The following is a 27,340-nucleotide window of genomic DNA, read 5'->3' as shown; positions in this document are numbered from 1 at the left end:
GCCGGAACGCATGCTGCCGTTCGTCAAGGAGGCCCTTTGACAGGAACATCGGGTGGAATTCGTAAGTCACGAATGCTGCTTGTGGAAGGTTTGACGCGCTGGACGTAATCGCTGTCGTAGCCACTGACAGCAGACAGGCCGGCAAAATATTTTCCTAATTCATCGAAGATGTCCTTCGGTTCTGAGATCGTGGTGCTATGAGCGTGAGTGGGAACACATCCAAGGGTTGGAAGAAAGCTACCAAGATACTCACGTAGCTTCGACGTGAAATTTGTTTTGAGTGGTTACCTCACTGTAGCAATAGACTTTCAACTTCCTCGAGGTAGACACTACGAAGGGGCGAAATCTGGATTTGAACCCAACAGGTCATCGCAGGACCTAAACAAGGCGAAAGATGGCTGCATCATTGGCAAACCACATCCCCCCCCAAGGATTTCGGATGAATGATCACACATTCGCCCTAACATTTCAGACATACTTTTAATTATTAGAATCCGTCCTTTCGGCAAATAATACACATGGACTTATTTTCGATGCGGGACAATTCAAGCAAACAATCACAAATTAGTAGTGGGAGGGGATTAGGTGCTGTTAGGTTATGTACAGAAATCGAAGAATCTAATAGGACAAAATGCAATTTTTACAAAGAATACACACGACTAACCTGCTAACCGTGACCTGCGACGAACGCCAAGGTCTGCGTCCTGATTTCTGTCTGAACTCAACAAATAAAGATAAACTTCCACTATCTAATGACTTGGCCATTTGCGTTGCCCTTCGTTTCATCATCCGCCACCGAACACGCCATTTCAACATTCATCCCTACAATTTTAACACGGGCACTCAGCTACAACCGATCTCCTTTTGATTTGACAGATAAGATCGAACAGAAAACTTTCGTTTCATGGGTTAGAGAGGGCACACGAGGATCGGGGCGAGTCCAAACCGATCCAAAAGGGGTGGGGGGTTTATATTTTCTATGCATCGGGGGGTGAAGGATTTTTTGCCAAAGGGAAAAAGTGCTTCACCCGAACGTCGTTCGGGTTCGGGGGGTCGTCGTCTGTGTCGGTCAATCGTTCGCTATGAATAATTAGCTTGTACCCTGCGCTTGTTTGCTGTTCCGATTCGTTTGTTACCATACTTAGACATACATAATAGTCGCTACGACCAAACATTTAACTACGGACATAATTATAGAGCTAGAAAACCTTACGACTTAGGCTGTGGTAGGAATCATCTTGGTGGAATCAAGCTTGTTTGCAAGAGGAGCATGGGATTTAGGAGCCCGCCTTCTTACCCAGTATCCAGTTGATCAGTACGGATGAGGCGCTCTGCGGTTCCTGGGGTGACGATTCGGTTTGAGCTGTTTGGCAAATTTAAAAAAAAAACAAATTAGGTCTTACAGGTACTGCTAGACTGTAATCATTGCAAAACTCACAGATATTCGTTCCGGCAATCTTGGCCGCCGCCTCCAGTGGCATGTAGGCCAGATCCCGCTGTATCAGTGTCATCTGCCGGTGGCGCTCTCCCCGTTCCTCCTGCACCCGCTTGTCCCGGCCGTGGTCAATCGCGTGCAACTCCGACAGTTTGTTATTCAAGTCCGACACGTCGCTCCCGGCGGTGGCCGCCGCCATCGCACTGATACCGGACTCCTGCACGATCTGCTGCAGTGATTTCTCCGGCGTCGTCGTTTTCGATACATCACTAGCCGAATCGCCGGATGGTTCTGATGGGGACAGAAAGGGTCATTAGGCTTATAATCCAGATAAATGCAGCTGAAAGAAAAATCTACAAACCTCCGGGCGCCGCTGTCAGCTTTCGCTTGAACTCTTCGTGCTGCCGCAACGCATTTGACAGCCTCAACTGTAACGAATCCCGTTCCGTCAACAGGTTCCGCAGCTCCAGTTCCAGCTCCTCGCAGCGCATGTCCCGCTGGTAGATCATGTACAGTGCCAGCTCCAACTCCGACCGCGGGACCTTATCTCCGTCAACCATCGGTGGTTGAGATCTTGGCTCACTGGTAACCATATTGCTGGCATGCTTCACCGCAAACGGATCCACCTGCGCCGCCAGACGGGCATACTCCGCACTTCGGATCGCTAGCTGCTCCTTCAAGGTGACAATCTCAAGCTCTTGCGCTTCCAGAGCGTCCTTCATGTTCTGAATCACCGTCGGATCTACCGGCGCCGGTGGTGCTGCACCACTCTCACTCTGTAACCGGTCGATTTCCTCTTTCAGACTCTTCTCGATCACCGAGAACTCCGTTTCCCTCAAATCTACGTGCTGCTTCCAGCTCTCCGCAACCTGGGCACCTCGTTCCTCAACGACGTGCGCCCAATGGGCATCCCTTTGCTCCAACGTAATGCGGTAGTTCGCCTCCAAATCGGCACGCTCTTTGATCATCTTCTGAATCTGCCTCTGCAGATCATCTTCACCCTTCGTCCCTGTCTTCGGTGTAGACTGTTCCGAACTGGTTGAATTCTCCGCGGTACTAGCCTGCTTCATCATCTCCAGCGATGCCTTGAGGGCTTCGATTTCGATGTTCTTGGCATCCAGCTCCAGAACCGTGCTCTTCATGCGATCTTCAAACTCTAGACTACGTAGGACTTGATCGTTCAGAACTTGCAACTCCTGCTCCATTTGGCATTTCTCGTTCCGGAGGTCTTGATTGAGCCGTTCTAGCTCACCAATACGAGGGTTTTGCTGCTTCTCATCCGGCCTGCTCGACGCAAGATCCTTGGTTATCTGCACGGTGAGGTTATGTTCCATCTCTTGCCGATCGGTTTGCAGTTGTTGAACGCGACCCTTCAGCGCGGTGATTTCCTGATTCTTTACGAGGATCTCCTGCACCAGTGATTGAGTTTGATCTTCCCTCGCTTGCTGTTCGATCCGTTCGCTCAAATGAACGATCTCCGCCTCCTTGTATTGCAGCTGAGCGCTTAGCTGCTGTAGTTGTTCCTGCAGTATCGTCTCCTGCTCGGACGATTGGAAAAGGCTTTCCGTGCGCATCTTCTCGATCTGTTGCGTCAGTTCGGTGTTCTTACTCATCAGTTGCTGCAGGCGCACACTCAAATCATCGGTTTCCTTTGACTTTTGTTGATTCAGACTCTCCAGACTGGACTTGATCGTCCGGGAATCTTGCGAGAGGTCATCGATTTTCTCGATCAGTTCTTGAATTTCGCGATCCTTCTGCTGCACTCGTTTCTCCAAGATCTCCACGTTGGACTTCTCTTCATCCAGCAATGCTTGAAGTTCCTCATTGTCTACTGTCAGGTCCTGAACATCCCTTTGCAATTCCTGAACACGAACCTTCAGCTGTCCGACTTCTTCACCACCTTGCCCTTGAATCTGTTCCACCGGCTTGCTCTCCTTCGGTTCACTCTCATCGCCCCAATCTTCCAGGCGTTGTAATTTTACGTTCAACTCTTTGATCTTCGCCAGCTGAATCTCCATCTGCACATCCTGCCGTTCCTTCATCTCGATGAACCGTTCGTTGGCGGCCACCAGAACGTCGATTCGCTTCAGAAGCGAATCCTTCTCGACGGCTTCCTTCTCCCGCTCGGCTTGCACTTCGTTCAATCTTCCCTCCAGTGACTTGATCTGAGAGTTTAACTCTTCCTGGATCGCTAGATCCAACTCGCTGGTTTCCATCGAAGCCGAACGTCTTTGCAAGTTGTCGCTTTTCGCTTTGTACTCCTTGACTTTCTTCAGTAACTTTCCTGATTTGACCTTCAAATCAACGATCTCCTGAAGCAGTCGCTCCTTCTCCATTTCCAGCTGCCGGATGTAGTCGTCTTTTTCGCTGAGACGACGTTCCAGTGCAACGCTAGAGGTTTGCTGATGTTTCTCTTCCAATATGGCTTCATCCGCTCCCCAGCAGTCGTCCTCCAGCTGGATATTGGCAGATGAGGATTCCGCTGCATGGACCTTGTTCGGTGTGATGATCTCTTCGAAGACGGCACTCGCTGGACCTTGCTGCCCTTGTAGACCACCGAACTGATGCTCTCGACTAGCCAGTTGCTCCTCCAGATCGACAACTCGAGTTTCCTGCTCGGTCAGGGTGCGACAAACCCTCTTGATCCGATCATCTTTCTCTTCCATCTCCTGCAGAAGCGAATTGTTCTGAGCTTTCAGAATGTCCAGCTCGTCCTGAAGTTGCAGGTAGGCGTCTCGGTCCTGTGCCAGGGACTGATTCTGTTGCTTCAACTGATTCAATTCGTCCTTCAGCTTCTTCTGCTCTTCTTGATGCTGGCTGCTAAGTTGGGCCTGTTGATTGTGCAAGGCTTCCACGTCAATCTGCTGCTGATGCAGCTGCATTTCCAATGCAGCGCATCGTTGCTGAAGTTGATTCAGTTCCTGCTGCGCTTGTAAATGTTGCTCGGTCTGTTCACGGATTTGCTTAAGCTGAAGCTCGTTCTGTTCGCGGAGATTCTCCAACTCGCGATCGACGAAACTAACTGCATGCTGCGAAGGTGCCATAGCAGTCGCCATTGCCGGTTCCTCTACAGACCAATCTTCACGCTCCTCCGATGCACTTGGTGTACACAAATAAGTCTTTTTCGGTACGATCAGGTCTTCAAAAACGGGACCCTGCGCGGCCGAATCGGTGAAAAATGACGCCACGGAAGGAGCAGCGATCGCAGATTCCTTGCTCTGCAGCTGTTCTTCCAGTTGATTGACTTTCATCTGTTCCTCAAACAGCATCTGCCCAACTTCCTTCAACTTGGACGTCTTCTCGTCCACTTCGTAGCTCAGCGAAGCATTTTGCGCCCGTACAATGTCAATTTCGTCCTTGAGCTGAAGGCATTCGTCAGCCATAGCGGCCACCTTGCCTTCCATTTCCTTCTGATGCGAGGCTAGCGTGACGTTCAGATCAGCTTCCAATTTCGCGTACCGTTGCTGAAGTTGACTCAGTTCCTGCTGCAATTGCACCACAGTTGCCTGCGCTTGGGAATGTTGCTCGGTCTGCTCACGGATTTGCTTAAGCTGGAGCTCGTTCTGTTCGCGGATATTCTCCAGCTCGCGATCGTCCAATCTTCCAACGGCATGCTGCGAAGGTGCCATGGCAGTCGCCATTGCCGGTTTCTCCACTGGCCAATCTTCGCGCTCTTCCGAAGCGCTTGGCGTACACAAATAGGTCTTCTTCGGTATGACCAAGTCTTCAAAAACTGGTTCCTGGGCAGCCGAATCGGTGAAAAATGACGCCACGGAAGGTGCAGTGGCTACAGACTCCTTGCTCTGCAGCTGTTCTTCCAGTTGATTGACTTTCATCTGTTCCTCAAACAGCATCTGCCCAACTTCCTTCAACTTGGATGTCTTCTCGTCCACTTCGTAGCTCAGCGAAGCATTTTGCGCCCGTACAATGTCAATTTCGTCCTTGAGCTGAAGGCATTCGTCAGCCATATCGGCCAACTTGCCTTCCATTTCCTTCTGATGCGTGACGTTCAGATGAGCTTCCAATTTCGTGTACCGTTCCTGGAGTTGACTCAATTCTTGCTGCAGTTGCACCACAGTTACCTGCGCTTGGGAATGTTGCTCGGTCTGTTCGCGGATTTGCTTAAACTGGAGCTCGTTCTGTTCGCGGAGATTCTCCAACTCGCGATCAACGAAACCAACTGCATGCTGCGAAGTTGCCGTAGCAATCGCCATTGCCGGTTCCTCTACAGACCAGTCTTCACGCTCCTCCGATGCACTTGGTGTACACAGATAGGCCTTCTTCGGTACGATCAAGTCTTCAAAAACGGGACCCTGCGCGGCCGAATCGGCGAAAAATGACGCCACGGAAGGAGCAGCGACCGCAGATTCCTTGTTCTGCAGCTGTTCCTCTAGTTGTTCGGCCTTCAATTGCTCCTCAAGCAGTGACTGCACAACGTTCTCCAACTTGGTCGCTTTCTCGTCCACTTGTTGACTCAACGTGGCGTTCTGCGCTCGCAGAATATCAATTTCGTCCTTCAGTTGATGGAATTCGTCATCCCGATCAACCGTCGACGCCAACTTGCCTTGTAATTCTTGGATTTCCTTGGAAGCAGCTTCATTTCGCGACTTAAATTGCTCGATTTGATCGCGAAGAGCTTGAAGGTTGTCCGTCGGTGGGACTGCTGCAACTTGCTGATTCTGAACTTGTTGCACGGCTACAGGTTCATCCCAACCCCAACCATCGCCAGCGGCATCAAACAGAGTTACCGTGCTGGAATCACCGGGAGCGCCGAAAAATTGCGACGTACTAAAGGTTGGAGCTGCAACATTTGGTTGAACTTTTTGGAACAACTGTTCGCTCAGCTCCTTTAGTTCAGAGCTCTTTTGCACGAGTTGAGCTTCGAACGCTTCGCTACTGTCCAATGCTCGGTCCATTGACTTTTGGAACAACTGCATCTGCTTTCTCAATTCTACATTGTTATCATCGACCAGATCTTTCTCGATCTGCAACTCTTGTATTCTTGAATCCTTCAACGTTGCGTCATTCTCCAATTCCCGGATTTTCTCCTCCAACGCCACCGTCGCTGAATGCCCTGGACTAGCCTGTAAATTCGAAAACGGATCATCCACAGGCCCACTGGCAGCCATCTGTAGTTGTAAGTTTCTCTGCTGCAGTTGAACCGCTTCAGCTTCCTTCTGCTCAAGCCGTTCCTTCAGCTTGATCATCTCGTTCTGCACAGACACCTGATCGTCGGTCTGGTTCTGGCTCAGTTGCGTCCTGATGGCTTCCATATCGGCAATCTGCTGCTTTAGAGCATTGATTTCAAACTGGTGATTCTGAACCAGAGTGTCGTACTGGGTCCTCAGGTGCTCCAGCTCCGTCTGCAGTTCGCTATTGTCCTGGTTGAGACTCTCGTTCTGCATCTTTAACCACGTAATTTCCTTCTCCAAATCTGAACGCAACTGCTCCAGCGAGTTCACGTTCTCCTGCAAGCGAACCACCTCGTCCTGAAGTTCCGTATTGCCGTCTTGGGTACGTTCCAAATTCTCCTGTAGCTGCTTTCGTTCGTTTTCAATCTTCGCTAGCTGATTGGTAAGCTCCAGCTCCAGCTGATCAATCTCCGAATCCTTCTCCGAAACCTTCGCTTCGGAATCTGCCAGCACTCGTTTCACTTCCGTCTGAAGTGCACCGATCTCTTGAGCGAAGTTGTAATTTTCATTCTCCAGCTCGGAAGCACGTTTAGAACTTTCCTCAAACGCAGTCATCTGCGCTTCCAGTTGATTCACCTTTGAATGAAGCTGATCTCTCTGGTATTCTACGTCCCGAAGTTTGCCTCCGAGCTCCAGAAGTTCTTCCTCCCTCTCCTTCAGCTTGTTCTCGATGGCCTCATCGTGCTGGGACAAATTTGCCAACCGCTGCATAAGTTCGTCTTCATGCTGCGTCAGCTCTTGCTGTTTCTCCTCCAGTTTCGCTCCCAATAGCTTCTTCTGCCGTTCCAGAGAATTCCTTCGCTCTTCCACCCGCGATATTCCCTGTTCCAGCTTTACAATTTTACTCTTCAGCTTCCTGTTCTCGTCCTCACTTATTTCCAAGTCCACCTCCAACTTGCGCATCTTCTCTGCACTTTGGCACGATTCTTCCGCCAACGCCTTGCATCGCTCTGACTGCGCTTTCAGTTCCTCGTTTAGCTCTTCCTTATCCGTCTTCAGCCTGCCGAGCGTCATCGTTTGTTTGTGGAAGTCTTCCAGCTTACTCTGCGCTATCTTGATCTCATCTTGTAGGTAGGATGTCTTCCTCTCGTGTTCCTGCAATCGTTGGATCTCCTTGTTTTTTTCCTTGATAATTGCCTTGCACTTTTCGATCTTTATCGCCTTTGAAGCATCTTCTGCCTGAACCGTTTCCAGGGTCTTCGACTGTTCCGCTAGCTGATTTTCGACTTCCTGCAGCTTCGCTTCCAATTCCTTCGCTTGCTGCTCTTTCGTTTGAATGTTTTCTTTCAGAGCCAAAGCTGCATGCTGGGCCGCTTGTTTGTCCGCTTCCAGGTTATACTTGTGCTGAAGCAGCTTGTGTAATTCGTTGTTCAGGTGATGCATTTTTTGCGACAACTGTTCATTCTCTTCCTTGAGATCGTCCGCAGAAGGTCCTGCGGAAGCTGCGTTCTTCAACTCATCGAGTTCCCGCTGAGTCGTTGCCAGTTTCTGCTCCAGATCCTGGCAGTGGGTATTTTTTTTCTTCAGATTAGCTGCAAACTTCTTCAGTTTTTCCAGTTGCTCCTTATTCTTGGCATCCAGTTCATGGTTCTTGTGTTCAAGCTCTTTCAGCTTTGACTCATCCACAACTGGCACGGGAGCGGACAGCGCTTGATTCAGTTGCGCTCGCAAGTCTTCCGCCGTCTTGTTGCCCACCGTCAGCTTCTCGTAGAGCATCTGAATTTCGTCCTTCTTGGAATCGAGCAGCTCCTGAAGATACTGCACCTCGTCTTCTTTCTCGATGATTTTGTTTGCATTCTCTTCCATCGATTTGTACAACTCAATGATCTGGTTGTTCAACGTATCTATAGTTTCCTGTTTGTGTTCGATCTCATCGTTCTGGTTTTGGGTTAGCTCCTTCAAGTCTTCCAGTTGCCGCTTCATATCTTCCGAATACTTCTCGCCCATCTCTACCACTTGTCTGCTCATTTCCTCCAGCTGATCCTTCATCTTCTGCGCTTGATTCTCATAGTTCTGAATATCTTTAAGCTTCGCCGCAATTTCATTCTCATGCTTCTGGTGCGTTTCGAACAGCTGCGCGGCAACCTGTTCCTTCAAGATGTCTATCTCCTTATTCGCCTTGACCAACTTTGTATGTACTTCTTCCAACTCGCCAGCCTTCTTCAAACCCAACACTTCCAGTTCCTTCTTCAACTCGCTTATCTCGTCGTTCCTGCAGTTCAGTTCAACCTTCAACAGCTCCGGTTCTTCATCGGACGATCTCTCCGCCTCTCTAGCAGCAACCGCTTCCATCTCCCGTTTAAGTTCTTCAATCTCCTCATTCTTTCTGTCCAACTCATCCCTCAACTGATCAATCTGCTCGACCTTTTCAATCTGTGCATGAGTTATTTCCATGATCTGTGCCTTCAGTGCATTCACTTCCTCGCATCGATCCACCTCGGGCAGTCGCTGCACCTTCTCCTTCAGCTGTTCGATCTCCGTCTTCATCACTTCGCACTCCGTCACGTTTCTGTAGTACTCCTCCAGCAAACTGTTCGCCATCTTTTGCAGATTCTTCGCGTCCGTAGAAAGCTTCTTCGAAATTTGGAGCTTTTTATTCTTATCCTTGTTCCTGTTGTAGTTTGTCACTTCGTTATCCACCGAACGTAACGCCTGCTCGAACGAACTCTTATCGATGGCCGACGCCACCGTCTTCGACGGTGTACTTTGACTCGAACTCGGTGTACTCGTTTCACTTTCCAGCTTCACCTTCAACGTCTTCGCTGCTTCCAGTTCCTCAACCAATCCGGCCTTATCCTTTTCCACCCGCGCCAAGTTCTCCTTCAACGCCTTCTCGGTCACTTCCATAGCGGAATGCTTCTCCAACAGATCCTGATGTTCGTCTCGTAACCGGTCTAGCTCTTCCATGTGGCCCTGATTCTCGACCGTCAGGGCTTCCAGCTTCTCCAGCACCTCGCGGCGCTCGTTGGTGAACAGTTCGATCTTGTGCATCAGTTCGCTGCTTTCTTCGCGCAGCTTCACCAAGCTGGAATTCAGATCTTCGCCTTCGCTGTCGCCGGTTGGTTCTTCGCGTCGCTGCTTTGCCATGCGGTCATTGTCGTCTTCTTGGTCGTCGTCCTCGTCGGTCTTGGGACGATCTCTGTGAATGTGGGAAGAAAATGATTGTATTATTTGAATTCGAGATGGATGTTATTTGAAGGAAAGCTAGTAATGATGAAAATCCCGAAATTAGATGCGCATCAGGACACTTTCGAGAAAAGCGTGGTTTTGATTTTTTGCGATATTTTGGAGTCTTAGTGAAGAATATAGCTCAAACGTCCCAGAACGTAGAAGTCGTCACACAGAGAAGGTGCAGTATTGAGATTGTTTTGCCATTTTTGAAACTCTATACCTACATGTCGTTAAAAATGCACTGTTAAGGATGGGGGCTCGCAGTGTTAAAATTTTAAATGTTTTGAAAATTTGCTTATTCTATGGAATATTTGGAATTTTGTTTTTAACGTGTATGAATATTTTTTAGAAGCCCAGACTGTAACCTGAAAGGTATATAGAAGCAAAATTAGTTTTTCGTTGTTCTGTTCTTGAAATTTCAATTATAGTGAAATAAGAGGTTCCGGGTCATTTTGGCTAAATTCCGTCGGGCCGAACGCCTTGTGGTTGGAAATTGATAAACAGACATTATTATTCGGCATCGTTGTTGGATACCTTGATGGTTTGAACGAAAACCTCTTCAATATTTGAAGAAGAAAAATTCATGAAACCAATCATTTGAATAGAGGCTTTTTTAAAATACTGAAGAATTCCATAAGAACAACTTATAGTTTTTCGCAACAAGACCTCCCCCCCCCCCTTGTCCTTGGCTTACTTCTTTGTCGCGTCTAACTTCAAGGACCGCTATCGAAATTACCCGTCCCTTGGGCCAACAGCTTCCACGATGCCGTTCACCTCAATCGGCTTGACTTCGTTGAACCATAGAGGTAACTCTAAGACTAGAAGGTCCCGAAGAAACGTGCTCAACTTTTTGGCTCAGCTGTGGTACTATCTTCGGTCCCAAGCTAATCGATTCACCCCTTGAAACATAGGAAAATCCAATAACCCCTCATTTTATCTGTCAAACTTTCATAGCGAATCAAAACAAACATTGTGTAGTACTAGAATTTCGACTAGAATGGGATACGTTCATCGTTTTCCTGGGATCAATAGGCTAGTCAAGTAGTGAGCCAATTTGAAATCGTTAGTTTCGTATTGATTGTTGGTTGAACCACGTTGTCCGCTTTATTGAGGATACAATCCCTGCACCTAGTGTCCCTATTCTTGTAACCTTTAGTGTTCCAGTATCGAAGCACCCCCCCCCCCCCCCCGACTTTGCATGCGCCGTATTTTTACCATCGGGTTGTGTTTGAGGATTTTGTGACGACATCCCTACCTCCCGAGCAATCAGCGTACCTACAATACCAACTAACACTTGTATTCGAACAGTCGAAACATAAACACGTTAAGACAAGTTTGTCTGCACATTTTATTTGTTGCAACCGATAGAAAATTCCGCCGTTCCGAAAAACGTGTTCTCGGGTTTCAATTTTTAGTCCAGGTTCGTCTCGACCTTTCGTTTCGGTTCGTGCATAGTTTTTTGGTCCTTCGAACCGGAGAATGGATCCGCCGGATATGCAAAAGTTTCTGTCGAAGCGAGAGGTTATGTTCGCGAAAATAAAGTGGGAGCTGTCCGTCGCGCAATCGCTTCACACCCGGAACCCATCGTACGGGGAAGTGCATAAACGTCGGGAGAAGCTCACCGAACTTGCAGCAAATTTCGAAGCCGTTCAAACGACGATTGAGGAGAACATTGCGAATCTGGAGGATGTCGCATCGGTGTGCAACCACCGGCTCCGATTTGATGAGGTATATTTTCAAGTAAAAGACCTGTATACGGGTTACCTGGGGGAAAATGAAGACCAGATGTCACAGCAAAGTGAAAGGAATGAGTCGCCTAGTGATCTGCGGGATGCAATCAAGGCACTTTTGGAAACGCAGCAGGCAATGCTGAATCGACAAAACCAACCACCGCAGCAGCCGGCAGCGGGCGGTCAGGTGTGGAATCAGGAACCCCAAGTGAATGTTAAACTACCGCAACTAAACATTCCCATTTTCGGAGGAGAGCGAACGGCGTGGAATTCGTTTAAGGATTTGTTTGTCAGCACGATCCACAACAGGCAGGATCTGAAAGCTTCCGTCAAGATGCAGTATTTGTTTTCCTATTTGGACGGCGAAGCAAAGCGGATGGTGAATTCCTTCCCAATCAGCGACGCAAACTACAACGAAGCATGGGAATCACTCGTGACGCACTACGATAAGAAAAAATACACGGTGTTTACCCTCGTTCGTGAGTTCGTTGATCAGCCATCAGCCACCAACGCAAGCGGATTGAAGAAACTGGTGGCTACTTCTGATGATACCATACGACAGCTAAAAGCTCTTAGCAACGAGTACGAAACACGGGATCCTTGGCTCATCCATCTGCTGCACCAGCATGAAAGGCTTGAAACTTCTTCTCGGCTCCAGTTGCCTTCGAAATCTCCTTCTTCGCAGGTTCTCCCAGCTTCCTATAAAACGCCGAACAAGTTTCCAGAGCATCGCAGCGTTTTTGCAGGAACTCGATGAAATCTGCGAACTTCGGATTTTCTTCGTCAATGATTTTCTGCGCCCACAGTGAGCGCGTCTCTCGGTCCACCTTCTCAAGCAGCACATGTGTCGTGTGCGAAGTGCAGCATGGATCACCCAACTTACCACTGCGAACAATTCAAGGCCATGGATGTGGCGCCGCGTAGGGAATTGGCACTTAAGTCGAAACTGTGCTTCAATTGCCTGCGTCCATCCCACACAGCGAAGCGGTGTCAGTCGAAGTCGGTATGTCGCACTTCACAGTGCAACCAACGGCACCATACAATGCTATGCCAGCGGGAAGTCATGAAACCGGATGAAAAGCAGGAAGATGGTCAAGGAAGTTCGCAACCGGAACCGGAATTGGAGGTCGCATCGATCTCTACCAACGTAGCGCAGACGGTGGCCAAAAACCACGGACCGTTTGCATTCGCACTGCTACCAACGGTGGGGGCAAAACTTCGAGGAGGTGATGGGAAGCTACACGACGTAAGAATGCTAATTGATTGTGGTTCCCAGGCATCTCTCATCACGACAGCGTGTGCCAACCGCCTTGGGTTGAGGCGGAGATCACTGGTGTCAGCGGTGAAGTCGTCGGTACCACTGCCGGCATTGTCACGCTGGTGATTTCATCGCGTTTCAACGAGGAAACTAAACTTACCACTCAAGCTTTTGTTCTTAAAAGGCTCACGGCAACCCTGCCGTGCCAGCGTTTCGACGTGGCAAGCATGCCATACTTGAAGGGTCTGCAACTGGCGGATCCCCACTTCAATCAACCAAGCTCGGTTGAGGTCATACTGGGATCGGATGTCTTCCTGTCCGTACTGCAAGCCGGCCAGGTCAAGGATCCAAACGGTATTCCTGTAGCACAACGTTCTATCTTCGGGTGGATGGTTGCAGGAAGAATCTCGAAGCAATGGTGTATGCACACACATCACTCGGCAATCAATCTTCACCAAGATTTCGACATCGATCGCACCCTGCGATTGTTCTGGGAAGATCCGGAGCTTCGTCAAGCTAAGCAATGGACAGAAGAGGAGCAAAGGGTCGTTGATCATTTTAAGTCGACGCACACTCGCTCGAAAGATGGACGCTTTATCGTTCGATTGCCAATGAACGATTCAAAGCAGCAACTTGGAGATTCGCTGACCGCAGCAGTCCGTAGGCTACGCGCAATGGAACGGAAGTTCGAGACCGACAGCAGCTTCAAGGAGAGATACGTTGCATTCATGCAAGAGTATCAGGATTTGGGCCATATGGAGCTGATTCCGGAAACAGAGATTCTGGTTAATTGCACGAAGTCATATTATTTGCCGCATCATGGGGTCGTAAAGGAGTTGTGTTCGATGCATCATGTGCCACGACTTCTGGAGTCTCACTGAATGATTTGTTACTGGACGCCCCGAACATTAACACTGAGATATTCGATATCATGATGGAGTTCAGGTTCTTCGAGGTGGTATTTACGGCGGACGCAGTAAAAATGTACCGTCAAGTACTTACGCACCCTGACGATCGAGACTACCTACGTGTGGTATGGAGAAGCTCGCCGGACAAGCCGATACAACACTTCCGGCTTCGCACGGTGACATATGGACTCAAGAACTCTGGATTTCTGGCCATGGCGGCGCTCAAGGCGGCAGCGGAAGAATACAAAGGGAAGTATCCTGAAGCAGCTGAACGGATCATGAAGAATACATACGTCGACGATCTTACATCGGGAGCAAAATCGGAAGAAGAAGCCATTCGTTTGATCAAGGAGATCAACGAGATCATAGAGAGTGCTGGATTTACATTACGGAAATGGAGTTCCAATTCGGCGGCGGTTCTGAAGTCGCTACCTGAAGTCAGCATTACCGCAGTACAGATACAGTTTCCGGATGAACGGAATTCGCTGAAAGCCCTGGGAATTCATTGGATTCCGGACATAGACGTCTTCACACTCAAGGTAAATCTGCAGATTGATGGTCCCAATACGAAGCACCAACTATTGTCGGATTCCGCCAGGCTGTTCGATCCATTCGGGTGGTTTGCGCCGGTCATCGTTCGAGCTAAAATTCTATTTCAACATTGCTGGTTGTACGACCTAAACTGGCACGATCCATTACCTCCTGTCGTTGAAGAAATGTGGGTCGATTTGAAGGCAAACCTACACCACCTGGAGAAGATCAGGATTCCAAGATGGGCAGCGAATTACGATAACCACATCGAATTACATGGCTTTTCTGACGCTTCTGAGGTCACGTTGGTCTACTTGCAGCGAAAACCAAGGTCGCTCCTGTACGTCAGGTGTCTCTACCACGTCTCGAGCTCAACGCAGCTGAATTACTTGCAAAGCTGCTGAAACAAGTTGCTGAACCTCTCAAACGCTTCCAGGTAGACCGGTTTGCCTGGACGGATTCGACCATAGTCCTGCAATGGCTGTCAGGACATCCGCGTAAATGGAACACTTACGTGGCTAATAGAACATCTTCGATACTTTAGATTCTTCCACGTAAGCATTGGAATCATGTTGCATCGACTGAAAATCCGGCGGATTGTGCTTCCCGTGGGATATCTCCTACAGACCTAGTCGATCATCCTCTGTGGCTAGCGGAGGATTTCGCAATCTGGAAACGAAGTGTCTTGTCCGAAGAACACGATGAAGCTACAATGGAGGTACGTAAGCGATTCCAATTCCTAAACATTTCTGTTAGCGTTCCAGTAACGACGTACGAAATCGAGAAGCAAATCCTCAATAGTCGATCGAGCTTCGGCGCAGCCTGCCGACAGTTGGCATGTGTGAAGCGGTTTATCTACAACCTGGGATCGAAGGCATTAACACGCTACGAGAAACGTTCTGGTCCTATTCTGCCGTCCGAATTGCAGGAGGCCAGGTTGCAGCTCGTCAGACTGGCCCAGCACGAACACTACGAAGAAGAAGTCAAATCGTTGGCAAAGGGGAGCGAAGTCCATCCGAAATCCAAGATCTGCGGCTTGTACCCATTCCTTGATGGTACCGGCACGATCAGAGTCGGTGGACGCCTGCAGCAATCGTCGTTTCCTTTCGAAGTCAAGCACCCAGTTATTCTCCCGAAGAACCATCGTCTTAGGAGATTGCTGGTGGAAGAGATGCATTTACGGAACTGTCACGCGGGTTCCACAGTCTTGACAGCAACAATCAATCAGACCTACTGGATCCAAGGCTGCCAACATGTCATCAAGCAAGTGATCCGGAATTGCGTCAAGTGCTGCCGACAGAAAGCGAAGATGTCGCAGCAATTGATGGGAAGTCTACCAGCGGCGCGCGTAACAGCTTGTCGACCGTTTAACCATGTTGGAGTCGATTATGCCGGCCCGATACTGGTACGATGTAGCAAAACTCGCGGTGAACGTTGCTCGAAGGGATATATCGTCGTTTTTGTGTGCCTCTCGAGCAAGGCAGTTCACTTGGAAGTCGCAGGTGACCTGTCTACGGATACTTTCTTGGCAGCATTCAAGCGGATGATTGCTCGCCGAGGATACTGCAATGAAATCTGGTCGAACAACGGAACAAACCTGGTTGGTGCCGACCGATACTTGAAGGAAATCTATGAAGTAACTGAAGCTCACAGCAAGAACACCGAACCGTTCTTCAGCAATCTTGGCATTCGTTGGAGGTTCATCCTGCCATCCAGTCCACATCAAGGTGGCATTTGGGAAGCGGCTGTCAAAAGCGCGAAAAAGTTGCTGCGACCGGTCGTTGGAAACGAGAAGCTGACATTTGAGGAACTATCAACTGTACTCTGCCAAATAGAAGCGTGTCTCAACTCGAGACCTCTCTGTCCGATCTTCACTTCGCCGGACAGTCTCGAAGCCCTAACTCCGGGGCACTTCTTGGTTGGGCAACCGCTAAATTTACTGCCCGAACCTGATGACACGCACCTCAAGGTGAACCAGTTGGACCATTGGCAGAAAGTTCAAAGATATACCGTCGAGCTTTGGAACCGTTGGCGTGATGAGTACATCGCAACTCTGCAGCCACGAGGAAAGTGGAAAAACACTCGAGACAACATCAAGCTGGACCAGCTCGTCTTGGTCAAAAATGACAACACTCCGCCGTCCGCTTGGGAATTGGCCCGGGTATCCGCAATGCATACCGACAAGCATGGCTTAGTTCGCACTGTCACGTTGCGTCGAGGCAAATCGCAATATCAGCGCCCAGTGCAGAAACTGTGTCCACTTCCGGATGGAGGTGTTACCTCAAGGCGGGGAGGATGTTTGAGGATATTGTGACGACATCCCTACCTCCCGAGCAATCAGCGTACCTACAATACCAACTAACCTTGCTGGCGCCAAAAATCTGCCAGCGCAAAGCGAAGAGAAAACAAACAAAACACTTGTATTCGAACAGTCGAAATATAAACACGTTAAGACAAGTTTGTCTGCACATTTTATTTGTTGCAACCGATAGAAAATCCCGCCGTTCCGAAAAACGTGTTCTCGGGTTTCAATTTTTAGTCCAGGTTCGTCTCGACCTTTCGTTTCGGTTCGTACAGGTTGAAACAATTTTCTATTTCCGGAAAAACAATTTTTTAAATGTCAAATGAATTTAGTTTTTCATTCGTCCAGTGTTTTTGAAATCGTAGTAAAAAAATAAGTATATTTTCTATTTCCGAAAGGCATTCCAAGCTTTAAATACGCAAAAAGTACAGTTCGCTAATACCCAAACATTGGTCCTTCGAGCCGGATAATGTCGGACCTGCAAAAGCTGATTAGCCGGAGGAACGCCCTCATGGCTCAAATCAAGGTAGAGCTTTCAGTCGCGGACAACATCAAAGAGCGGAATCCGTCCCAAAGTGAGGTTCGGGACCGACTGAATCAGCTAAACGAGCTTGCTGCTAGTTTTCGGGAAACGCAGAGCTCCATCGTGGAGAAACAGGAGGACCCAGTAGCCATCGCATCGGTGCATTCGGTCAGGGAGGAGTTTTTCGGAATGTTCTACATTGCCAAGGATATTTTCGAAAGCCATCTGGATGAAGTTGGATCTTCCGTGAGTCAGCAAACTGTTGCCAATACGGCCGATTGGAAGGAGGCACTTCATCTGCTCATCAAGACACAGAGGAAGCTATTGTTGGATCAGGCAATGACAGCAAAAACCGTCGAAAATCTGTCGAAGTTTCCGATTGCTGCAATCAAACTTCCCGACGGAGAACAGGTGTCGAATGGTGCACCCCAGTTGAAAGTTCGGTTGCCTGCCATCCAGATTCAGCCATTCAATGGTGAACGTAAACAGTGGATGACGTTTAAGGACCTCTACGTGTCAACAATCCACAATCGGGCTGACATTACAGATGCGCTGAAAATGCAATACCTCTTTTCCTATCCTATCAACAAGTTCACCAACCTCGGGTGTGAATTACGATAAAGCGTGGGAGACACTGGTCAACCACTACGATAAAAAGCGTTTCACAGTGTTCTCGTTGGTTCACGAATTCATGGCCCAACGTAACTCCAGCATCGCCGCAGTCGTTGAGCAGACTAGTTACAACATCGGACGAGATTGTGCAATAGCTGGATGCTTTGGGGCAGGAGTTCAAAAACCGAGATCCATGGCTAATCCATATCAACCTGGAGAAGCTGAACAAGAACACACGAGCCAGTTGGTCTCAAGAAGTAGTGAAGATTGAGAACCCAACATTCGAGGAACTGCTGGCGTTTCTCAAAAAGCGCTGTGAGGTGATCGAAACTTGTTCTGCGTTCGTGAAGAAACCAGTGAATGAACCGAAGAAGGAAGTACAAAGATCGGTGCCAATCTCGACGAAGCTGAAGACGCTGTATACTTCAACAACGGACAAAAAGTGCGCGAAGTGCTCCAGTGAGCACAAATACGTATCAGTGTGAAGAATTCAAAAATATGAGTGTGAAGGACAAACGTGAACTAGTGCAAAAGGCCAAACTGTGTTTCAATTGCTTACGGCCATTCCATTCGGTGAAGTCGTGTTCGTCGAAGTCTGTGTACCACAACTCCGACTGCAAGCAACGGCACCATACGCTGCTGTGTCCTGTGGTGAAGAAGGCTGAACAACTGGAAGCAGAACAACAAGAAGATTCGGCGGTGGCCCCTGCAAAGGAAGAAAGTGCCATTGTCTCACTGACGGCGGAAGTTCCGGAGAACAAGCAAAAATCTATCCCGTTGCTGCCAACGGCTGTTGTCAAGGTGCAAAAGGTGGATGGCTATTTAATGACAGCGAGAGTTCTCATCGATTCCGATTCTCAAGCGTCGTTGGTGACAGAATCCTGTGTCCGGAAATTGCAACTACCACGACGGAACGGCAAGCTAGTAGTCAACGGTCTGGGTCAACAAGAGGTCGGAACGACACGCGGTGTGGTGACATTGCGCCTTGCATCTCGGTTCAAGGACACCCTAATCTTGAGCATTGAGGCCTACGTTCTTGGCAAACTGACTACCACAATACCGTCTCAGCCGTTCGATGTGGATAACATGAAGCTTCTAAATCAACTGGACGGGTTGGCGGATCCGGAATTCAATCAACCAGGCGTGATAGACATCATTCTGGGAGCAGGCGTTTTTCTTGCACTCTTGGAGGGAGATCAAGTCAAAAACGAGAGCGGCCAAACTGTGGCCCAACGAACGATTTTCGGATGGATCGTAGCAGGCCGCTACGACGCTGCAGCTGTCATTCAAAGCAACCACGCAATTCTCAGCCTGCACGTCGAAATGGATTTTGGGAACAGGAGGAAATGTTTAAGCCACCATCGCTTACTCCTTCTGAGCAACTGGTTACTAATTATTTCAGTTCAACCCTGACACGAGATGATACTGGACGCTTCATTGTCAGACTACCCTTTGATAATTCGAAGCCAGCGCTTGGCGATTCTCTCGCTGTGGCCACGAAACGACTCACATGTATCGAAAGGCGATTTCATCTGGATCCGGAGTTTAAGAACCAATACACTAACTTCATGCGTGAATATTTGGAGCTCGGACATATGGAGGAGGTTCCGGTAGCCGAAGTTCAGAAGGTTAGCGGTGAGTGCTACTATTTGCCGCACCACCCCGTAATCAAGGAAGACAGCTCAACAACAAAACTGCGCGTTGTTTTTGACGCGTCTTGTGTGTCATCATCTGGAGTTTCGCTCAATGACAGATTGTTGGCCGGACCAAACAATAACGCTGATATCTTCACAGTTTCGTTGCGGATGTTGCCAAATTCTACCGTCAAGTACTGGTACATCCAGCGGACCGTGACTATCTTCGTATCGTCTTCCGTGAAGAAACCGGTTAAGCCGTTGAAGCACTATCGCCTTTGTACAATGACGTACGGAACGAAAACAGCCCCGTATTTGGCAATCGAAGCCATGAGAGAATCAGCTAAGCCGTACGAAGCCGTTTATCCGGAAGCAGTGGAACGGATCAAGCTTGACTTTTACGTCGACGACTTCCTGTCCGGAGCAGACGACGAGGAACAAGCAATCCGCCTGAAGCAGCAGGTGGTCGAAATCTTATCTTCAGCCGGGTTTGAACTAAGGAAGTGGTCGTCTAATTGTGAGAATCTTTTATCCAACCACTCTTCGGACGAAGCACAACCCGTACATATGAAGCTTTCGGATTACAACGAGCCAGTGAAGGCACTGGGCATCCTGTGGTATCCGTCTCCAGATGAATATGCATTCAAGGTTAGTTTTTCCCCGCACAGTGTCAACACTAAGCGCCAGATGATATCAGATTCGTCCAGATTATTCGACCCGTTCGGATGGTTGGCTCCTGTAATAGTCAAAATCAAAATTCTCTATCAACACCTCTGGCTTTCCGACATCGCCTGGGACGACCCGTTGCCGTCAGCCGTCGAGCAAGAATGGCAAGCAGTGAAGCAAAATCTTCATCTACTCGAGTCCATCCGAATTCCACGGTGCATTTTTCCAAGAAGTGGTGAACAGGCATACGATCAAGGCAACGTTTCGGTGGTACTCATTGCGGCTAAATCTCGGGTGGCGCCAATCAAGCAAGTGTCACTACCTCGTTTAGAGTTGAACGGAGCGCTGCTACTCACGGAGTTGATGCGTCGGATTACTGAAGCCTTACCACACCAGCAGATCGAACACTGGGCATGGACATATTCGAGCATCGTTCTGCAATGGCAGTCTTCGCATCCCCGAAGGTGAAAGACATTTGTAGGAAACCGGACATCTGCAATTTTGGATTACCTGCCACGAAGCTGCTGGAATCACGTTTCTAGCAAGGATAACCCTGCAGACGTTGCATCGCGTGGACTATCACCAGATGAACTTGTCAACAATCAGCTATGGTTTCAAGGAGCACCGTGGCTGAAAGAAGATGAATCCTGTTGGAAGCGAAGCCCAGCACCACAGGTTGTCGACGAAGATTCGTTGGAGGTCAAACCGTTGTGTACACTGACGACGAAAATAATCAACTATGAGGTTGAGAAGCAGCTAATCGTTAATTGTTCCAGCTTTCCACTTTTGGTTCGTTCCTTGGCATGCGTGTACCGTGTGATCTACAACTTCAAATCTGTCGTACTCAAGCAAGGCACCAGCGAGCGACACATTGGAGAGCTGACTTTGGACGAGCTATATCAAGCTAATCTGTTGCAAGCTGTGCAGCACGAGGTATACGGCCAAGAGTTAGATTTGCTGCGGAAGGGTAAGTGTCTCCAACCTAAGCATATCCTTTCGGCATTGCATCCCTTTATGGATTCAGAGGGAACCTTGCGTGTGGGCGGCCGTCTACATAATTCGGCCCAGCCATACGAAGTAAAACATCCAATAATCCTTCCACGAAATCATCGAGTTACGGAGCTACTAGTGCGCGATCTGCATTTGGGCAACTTTCACGCAGGATCGTCTCTTCTGACCGCAGTTCGGAAAGTAGTGCAGGGATGTATGCGATGTGTGCGACTCAAAGACAAGACTGCTGGTCAACTCATGAGAACCCTTCCACCGGCAAGAGTGCTAGCCACAAGAGCCTTTTCACATGTCGGCATAGACTATGCCGGTCCTTTTAAACTGAAGGCAACATGCATACGAGGAATTAAGATCACCAAGGGGTACATTGTGGTGTTTGTGTGCCTCTCAACTCGAGCAGTTCATCTCGAGGTAGCCAGCGATCTCTCGTCGAACACGTTCCTTGGGTCTCTGAAGAGGTTCATATCTCGGCGCCAGACGTCCAGACCAGATCTCAGCGCAGCGGTGTATTACTTCAGTCAGTTCCAGAGCAATCCATCCGAAGATCACTTGGTGCACGCCAAGCGGATTTTGCGGTATCTACAGGGGACAGCTGACCACGGACTGGTGTACGACCGGTCGACCGGTCCCATCCGGCAAGTGACTGGCTATGCGGACGCGAACTGAGCTACGGATATCAACGACAGGCGTTCGGTTTCGGGAATCCTGTTCAAGATGTACGGAGTCACAGTCTGTTGGAGTACCAGGAAGTAGAGCACCGTATCCTTGTCGTCGACCGAAGCGGAATGTTCCGCTCTAGCAGACGCAGCGTGCGAGGCCATTTGGATCGGCAAGGTCTTGAAGGATTTGGGGGTGCTCGAACCGCAGCCGCCACTTTTATATGAAGATAATCAATCAACCATTGCTATCATGGAATCAGCCGGACCTTCGAAGCGTTTGAAGCACGCCGACGTCAAGATACATTCTGTGCGGGAGTGTGTAGCTTCGAAGAAACTTGAAGTTCACTACATTCCAACGGGTGAGCAGCAAGCTGACTTGTTGACGAAAGGTTTGTCGACGATGCCGTTCCGGAAGCACTGTTCGAGTATCGGAGTTTTCCCACGATCAGTTTGAGGAGAGGTGTCAACAACGAGCAAACCGATCGTAGTAGCTCTATTAAGATATGTTAGATCGTAGTAGCCATGAGTTTGAGTTTGAAGTTAAATAAATCAACAGAAGTAGTCGTCTTTCCATAACTCTCTACTATCACGACAGCCTTAGCCGGTCGAAGAGCGACGCGGCGTTCCTCTCGAGATTCGGTCGTACGAGCTCGTTACATCCTCCTTCTCGCATGGAGGCAAGACGCCCTGAGAATAGCAATCGACTCGCTCCACCAGTACACCGGTCTATGACCATGCCTGGGATAGGCTCTCCTAGGCATGGTTGTATCGCACGCCCTTGTCAGCAATGCTATCAGTTCTTCCCCCGTCAGATCAAGGGTTATTCGCTCCCGCCTCAGTGCTTCGCCGAAGACCTCTTCATCAAAGAACGACGTCGGCCAGCCTCGAGCGCAGGAAGGATTCCCTCCTGCCACTCGCCTCTCACCTAGCCCACGCTGTAGCGAATCGCCTGATGGTCACTATGGTTGTAACCCTAATCGACCCTCCAGTGTAGGTTGCCCTCCAAACACGGGCTGCAGTACGTCACAGCAATGACGGATTCTGCACCATTCCTTCTGTAGGTACTGACCGAGCCGGTTTTGGCTAGTACAACGTCCAGTTTGGCCATTGCTTCCAGTAGGATGCATCCTCTCTCTGGTTGGTGTGGTGGCTGCCCCACTTCACCGCCCATGCGTTAAAGTCGCCCGCAATGACCACCGGAATTGAGAGAAATTCACTGCTGTTATATGCACATAGGACAGAAGACACAGTAATTAGTAAAAGTTCACAGAACTTAAGAAAAACGGAGAATTCCAGCTCCAGGAAAGTTTGGCGAGATTCAAAAATGCGTACAGAATTTAAAAAAAAACGTTAACAGAACTTCAGAAGAGTTCGCAATTTAACAGAACTTAACAGGAGTTCGTAGAGCTAAAGAGTAGTACAAATAAAATCGAAAAAGTTTACATAACTTCAGGGAAAAACGTTGAACTTAAGATTAAAGTTTGCAGACCTCCTGAGTAGATCACAGTGGAACTAAAGAGAAATTGCTGAGCTTCAGAGTCTTTCATGCACACTTAGTTTTTGTTGCCGCATCTCTGCCGAGTGGTCGCCAATCAATTTTACTGAGATCTCAGCAAAAATGACGTTGTTGGCTGAAATTCAGAAAAGTATTTTCCGAGGCAAAAAAAAAGTTTGTAGAACTCAGGAGAAGTACGCAGAAATCCAGAGTAATACGCAGATCTTCTGGGAAAAATACTGAGCACCAGATAACTTCAGAGAAGTTGGAAAAGCTTTGGATAAGTTCGCAGAACTTAGGAGAAGTTCGCTGAAATAAAATAAAAATACAGAACTTTAGGAAACTTTGCGAAACTTCAGAAAAGTTTACAGAACTTCAGCTTACTTTGTACCACTCCAGAGAAGTTTGCAGAACTTCCGTGACGAACGTCTCTACGAAAGGTAGCACTTCCGAAAAGTTTTCAAAGAAGTACTGAGATCTTCTGAGTAATCCGCAGTACTTCCAAGATGAACATAGAACTTCAGAAAGGTATGCAGAACTCCGAGAACTTTGCAGAACCTCAGAGAAGTTTGAAAAATTTCAGAGAATACTGGCAAAATGCAGAACTATAAAAATGTTGGAATTTCCTTGGAGATTTCGGATTATTCCCTTAATAATCTAAATCATAAAGAGTTGATAGGATCGCCAGGAACACCATAATCATTGCCTACTAAAAAATCTCCATCCTCGATCTATAATATGATCAGTTCCACGCCAAATGACGAATCAATCAGACTAGACGTACTCCGGTTTGCATTAAACTTTGCATAATTGTTTGTTATGGGCAATGATTCACATTTTTGCTAAAGTTCGGCCATTTTGGATCTTGAAATTTTTCAAAAAAATCACAATGCCGCAAAGTTTCATACAAATCGGAGAAGGTCGAATCAAAAATTCAACATTATTTTTTTCGCTACTTTGCCTGGCACTCGGCCAACCAACAACTCACCTGTCAACTTCATCCACCCCGCCAAGCGGTTCCTCCAGCTGTTTCTTCCGGCAGGCCTTCTCGAAGCTCTCGATCTCCTGCTTCTCCTTCGCCGTCAGCCCCTCCACTATCTCGATCGACTCCGCCGAGCTGACCTTCTCCAGACTCAGCTTCTCGATCCGGTCCAGCAGCTCGATATTCTCCACCATGTACTGGTCCAGCTTCTGCTGCAGTTCGATCTTTTCCTCCTCCAGCTTTTGAATCTGCTCGCCCAACGCATCCCGATCGGCGACGCACTTCTCCAGCTGCTCTTCCGTCTCGATCGACGACATGTGATGGGAGATAACCGAGCCGGACTGATCGGCCTGGTCCTGCTGTTCCTTGACCTGATCGCGCATCTTTTCCAGCTCGTGCTTGCTCGCGTTGAGATCTTCGTTGATGTCGAGCTTTTGCTCCTCCAGCAGTTGGATGGCGGTCGTTTGGTTTTGGCAGGTGGTCTCGAGGATTTTGATTCGCTTTTCCAGTTCCGAGTCCGGCAGAGATCCATCGTAGTTGACCAAATGCAGCTGGAGGTTGCCTTTTTCTTCTTCGACTTCGGCCAGGCGCTGGGCAAGGGTTTGCACCTCGTCGGTTAATCGAACGACTTCCTCATGAACGGCGGAAGTTTTCTTGAACGAGTCGACCTGCTTCTGGAGCTGTTTGATCTTCAACTTGGATTTGATCATGCTCTTGTTGGCTTCGTCCAGCTGTTGTTTGAGCTTGGAGTTTTCGACTTCCGCTTCCTCTTCGGCAGATTTGGGGAACAGCGGTTTCGGACCGGCATTCTTCAGCTTCTCCTGGAGAACGGAAAAGTTAGCATTCAGGACGTTCAGCTCGACGGTCTTTTCCTGAAGGTTTTCCTGCAGTTCCGCATGCTGCAGTTTGTAGTTGTCGATTTCCTCTTTCTGAGCTTGAATCGTTGCCTCGAGGGAACGAATCTTTTCTAGCAGATCTTCCTCGGGGGTGGCTTTGCGGGAGAGTTCCTCTTCCAGTTCCTGGATCCGGTCGAGCAATTCTTGATACTTTTCGTCGCTTTCGCCAAATTTGGCCTGTTCGGCTTCAGCGTCGGTTATGAAGTCGTATTTTTGGCTTTCCAGCTCGGTTATGCGATGCTGCAGACTCTGGTTCAACTTGTTCAGTTCGCTGATTTTGGTGCTAAAATCCTGAACGTCTTCCAGCTTCTGCTTGAGACTGGCATTTTCAACGGTCAGATCGTACCGAGCCGTTTCCAGGATGTTGTTCATCTCTTCCAGGTTGGAAATTTTGCTATTCTTCTCATCGACTTCGACCTGTAGCCGATCCAGTTCGGCTTTCATGTTGGACTCGGCCTGGACGAAGTTTGTTTGCATTCGGTACATTTCCTGCTTGGTGTCCTCCAGCAGATCGACCGTATTCTTCCCTTTTAGAGAAAGATTTTCAGTCATCAGTGAAACGGCTTGGGTCCTAGCATCGATGATGCATTCCTTTTCCTTCAGCGCCTCTTCCAGATCCAGAATCTTTCGCTCCAGCTCCCGAACGACTTCATCCTTTTCCGGGACGGTCTCTTTGTTGGTTAATTCTTGCTCCAAAACTTTGACTCTGCCCTCCAGATAGTTCAGACGTTCGACGTCGAAATTGGAACTCGCACCACTTCCAACCAGCTGCGTCAAATCCGATGTGGACTTGTTGAACTCAAATCTGCCCATCTTCATCGGCGTCAGCAAGGTCAAATCTCCAGTCGATCGTCCAAATTCCACCGATCTTTCCAACGTCTGCTGAGTGCTTTCCAGTTTATGCTTCAGCTCAATCACCCTCTCTTCCATCTCTCGCTTGTGGCTCTCCCGGGCGGCCATCTTCAGTCGATTCTGTTCCATCTGCTGTCGCAGCAAATTGAACTTTTCACTTCCGGGAGTCTCCGACCGTGCTCGGACGACGGGCACCGAACTTGGCATCGCCGGCAGGGACATGTGCTGCTGCTCTTCATATTCCACTCCGCTGACGTCGAAACTTTCCTCATTGATCCGGGTTGTCAGCAGATCCTGCTGAACTTCCGAACTCGACGCACGACTCAGTCGGGACTTGGTCGCCTTCGTTTTGTACTGCGTTAGGCGCTGAGCTATGTTCTTGACCTTCTCTTGGGCCGAAGCCGTCTTCTTCCCCTGGGCACTTTCCGTCTGACGGACCAACTCTCGCAGAGCGGTAATCCTGGCCTGAAACGAATGATTTTAAATAAATCCCTGTTATTCGATATCCTTGGAAATCCGGCTCACCTGCTGCTGATTGAAATTCTCCTGCAGACTGCTCAAATCCGGGGTCTGCCCTGCCCCGGAATTGCCACCGCCCGGATCGTATCCGGACATGATTCCTCCTTTGCTACTTTAATCGTTTCTGCTCTAGTCACAATGGAACACACATATTCCTGCAATACAGAACACACACACAAAAATACGAAGAATAATGATAAAGTCATCGAGGTCAAGATCGATCCAAATCGCATTATATTGGAAGAGAGTCAAAACATCACTTTCACTTTTTCGCTCCTCGGAAAGCTCAAAAATCTCGTAATAAATTCCACCATTCGTTCCATTTGAATTCACCGCCAGACGGAGGCACACAAGCCTCGTTTCGCAAGGAATGTTAAATTGAATCAGAGTCTTGTAATCGACACAAAAAATGGTGTTTGTTGCAACAACTGGTGCTGCTACTGCAATGCCCACCGTGACGTCAACCCTCCGGGGAGAAGGGGGTACCTATTGCAGCTTTTCAAATCGCATTTTCCTCCCAGGAGAACACTTTCTCCCGGAGAATTTTAACCACAATCGGTGACTTGATGGCCAATCTCGATTTTACAGCACAATTCACCGGGAAATACTCACTTTTAACGCTGAATATTCGCTATTTTGCGTGGTTAACGAATCCAACAAACACAGAATTACACATCATCACTTCGAATTTGGCAAGTGACAGCTCGCCTGGGGCAGTGTTGCCAGTAGGATTTATTTTCCATTGTTATGGTTCAATGTTGACAATCATATGGTCAATGCATGGGCGCCCTTGCAGGGTGGGGGTGGCTATGAACAGGAAATGTTTCAGAATTTTAATCCAATCTCGAAATGTTTCACGCGACCCGAATAATAATTTATAATAAATAATCAATTTGACCACTTTGTCAAGCAGTTTTTGCGTGACTTTCTACCAGCGATTTCACAAAACTGGACCAACTAATTTCTA

General features: G+C 48.6%; 1 protein-coding gene across 1 annotated transcript; it reads right to left on the bottom strand.

Moving 5' to 3' along the window:
• Positions 1–486: 486 nt before the first annotated feature.
• Positions 487–27,072, bottom strand: LOC135699090 (protein lava lamp-like). Its single transcript, XM_065219267.1, has 6 exons — positions 26,986–27,072; positions 26,380–26,528; positions 24,113–26,319; positions 1,797–9,766; positions 1,439–1,726; positions 487–1,363 (listed from the first exon to the last, which is right to left on the bottom strand). The coding sequence occupies exons 2-6, from the start codon at positions 26,467–26,469 to the stop codon at positions 1,278–1,280; spliced, it is 10,641 nt and encodes a 3,546-aa protein (XP_065075339.1). The 5' UTR covers positions 26,470–26,528; positions 26,986–27,072; the 3' UTR covers positions 487–1,277.
• Between the last annotated feature and the right edge of the window lie 268 nt (positions 27,073–27,340).

This window comes from Ochlerotatus camptorhynchus, unplaced genomic scaffold, assembly GCF_037179485.1.
Source record: "Ochlerotatus camptorhynchus isolate MF236.1 unplaced genomic scaffold, CSIRO-AGI_Acam_v1.1 ptg000102l, whole genome shotgun sequence".
Classification (NCBI taxonomy): Eukaryota; Metazoa; Arthropoda; class Insecta; order Diptera; family Culicidae; genus Ochlerotatus; species Ochlerotatus camptorhynchus.
Note: the sequence above shows the minus strand (reverse complement) of the source record. Positions and strands in the feature narration are given on the sequence as shown.

Bases quoted from the DNA above. Each gene is read 5' to 3' on its own strand.
- LOC135699090 (XM_065219267.1), bottom strand. From the start codon at position 26,469: ATGTCCGGATACGATCCGGGCGGTGGCAATTCCGGGGCAGGGCAGACC. The intron at 26,320-26,379 runs GTGAGCCGGATT...CATTCGTTTCAG, and splicing joins AGAATTTCAATCAGCAGCAG to GCCAGGATTACCGCTCTGCG. The intron at 9,767-24,112 runs GTGAGTTGTTGG...CCACATTCACAG, and splicing joins GGGGTGGATGAAGTTGACAG to AGATCGTCCCAAGACCGACG.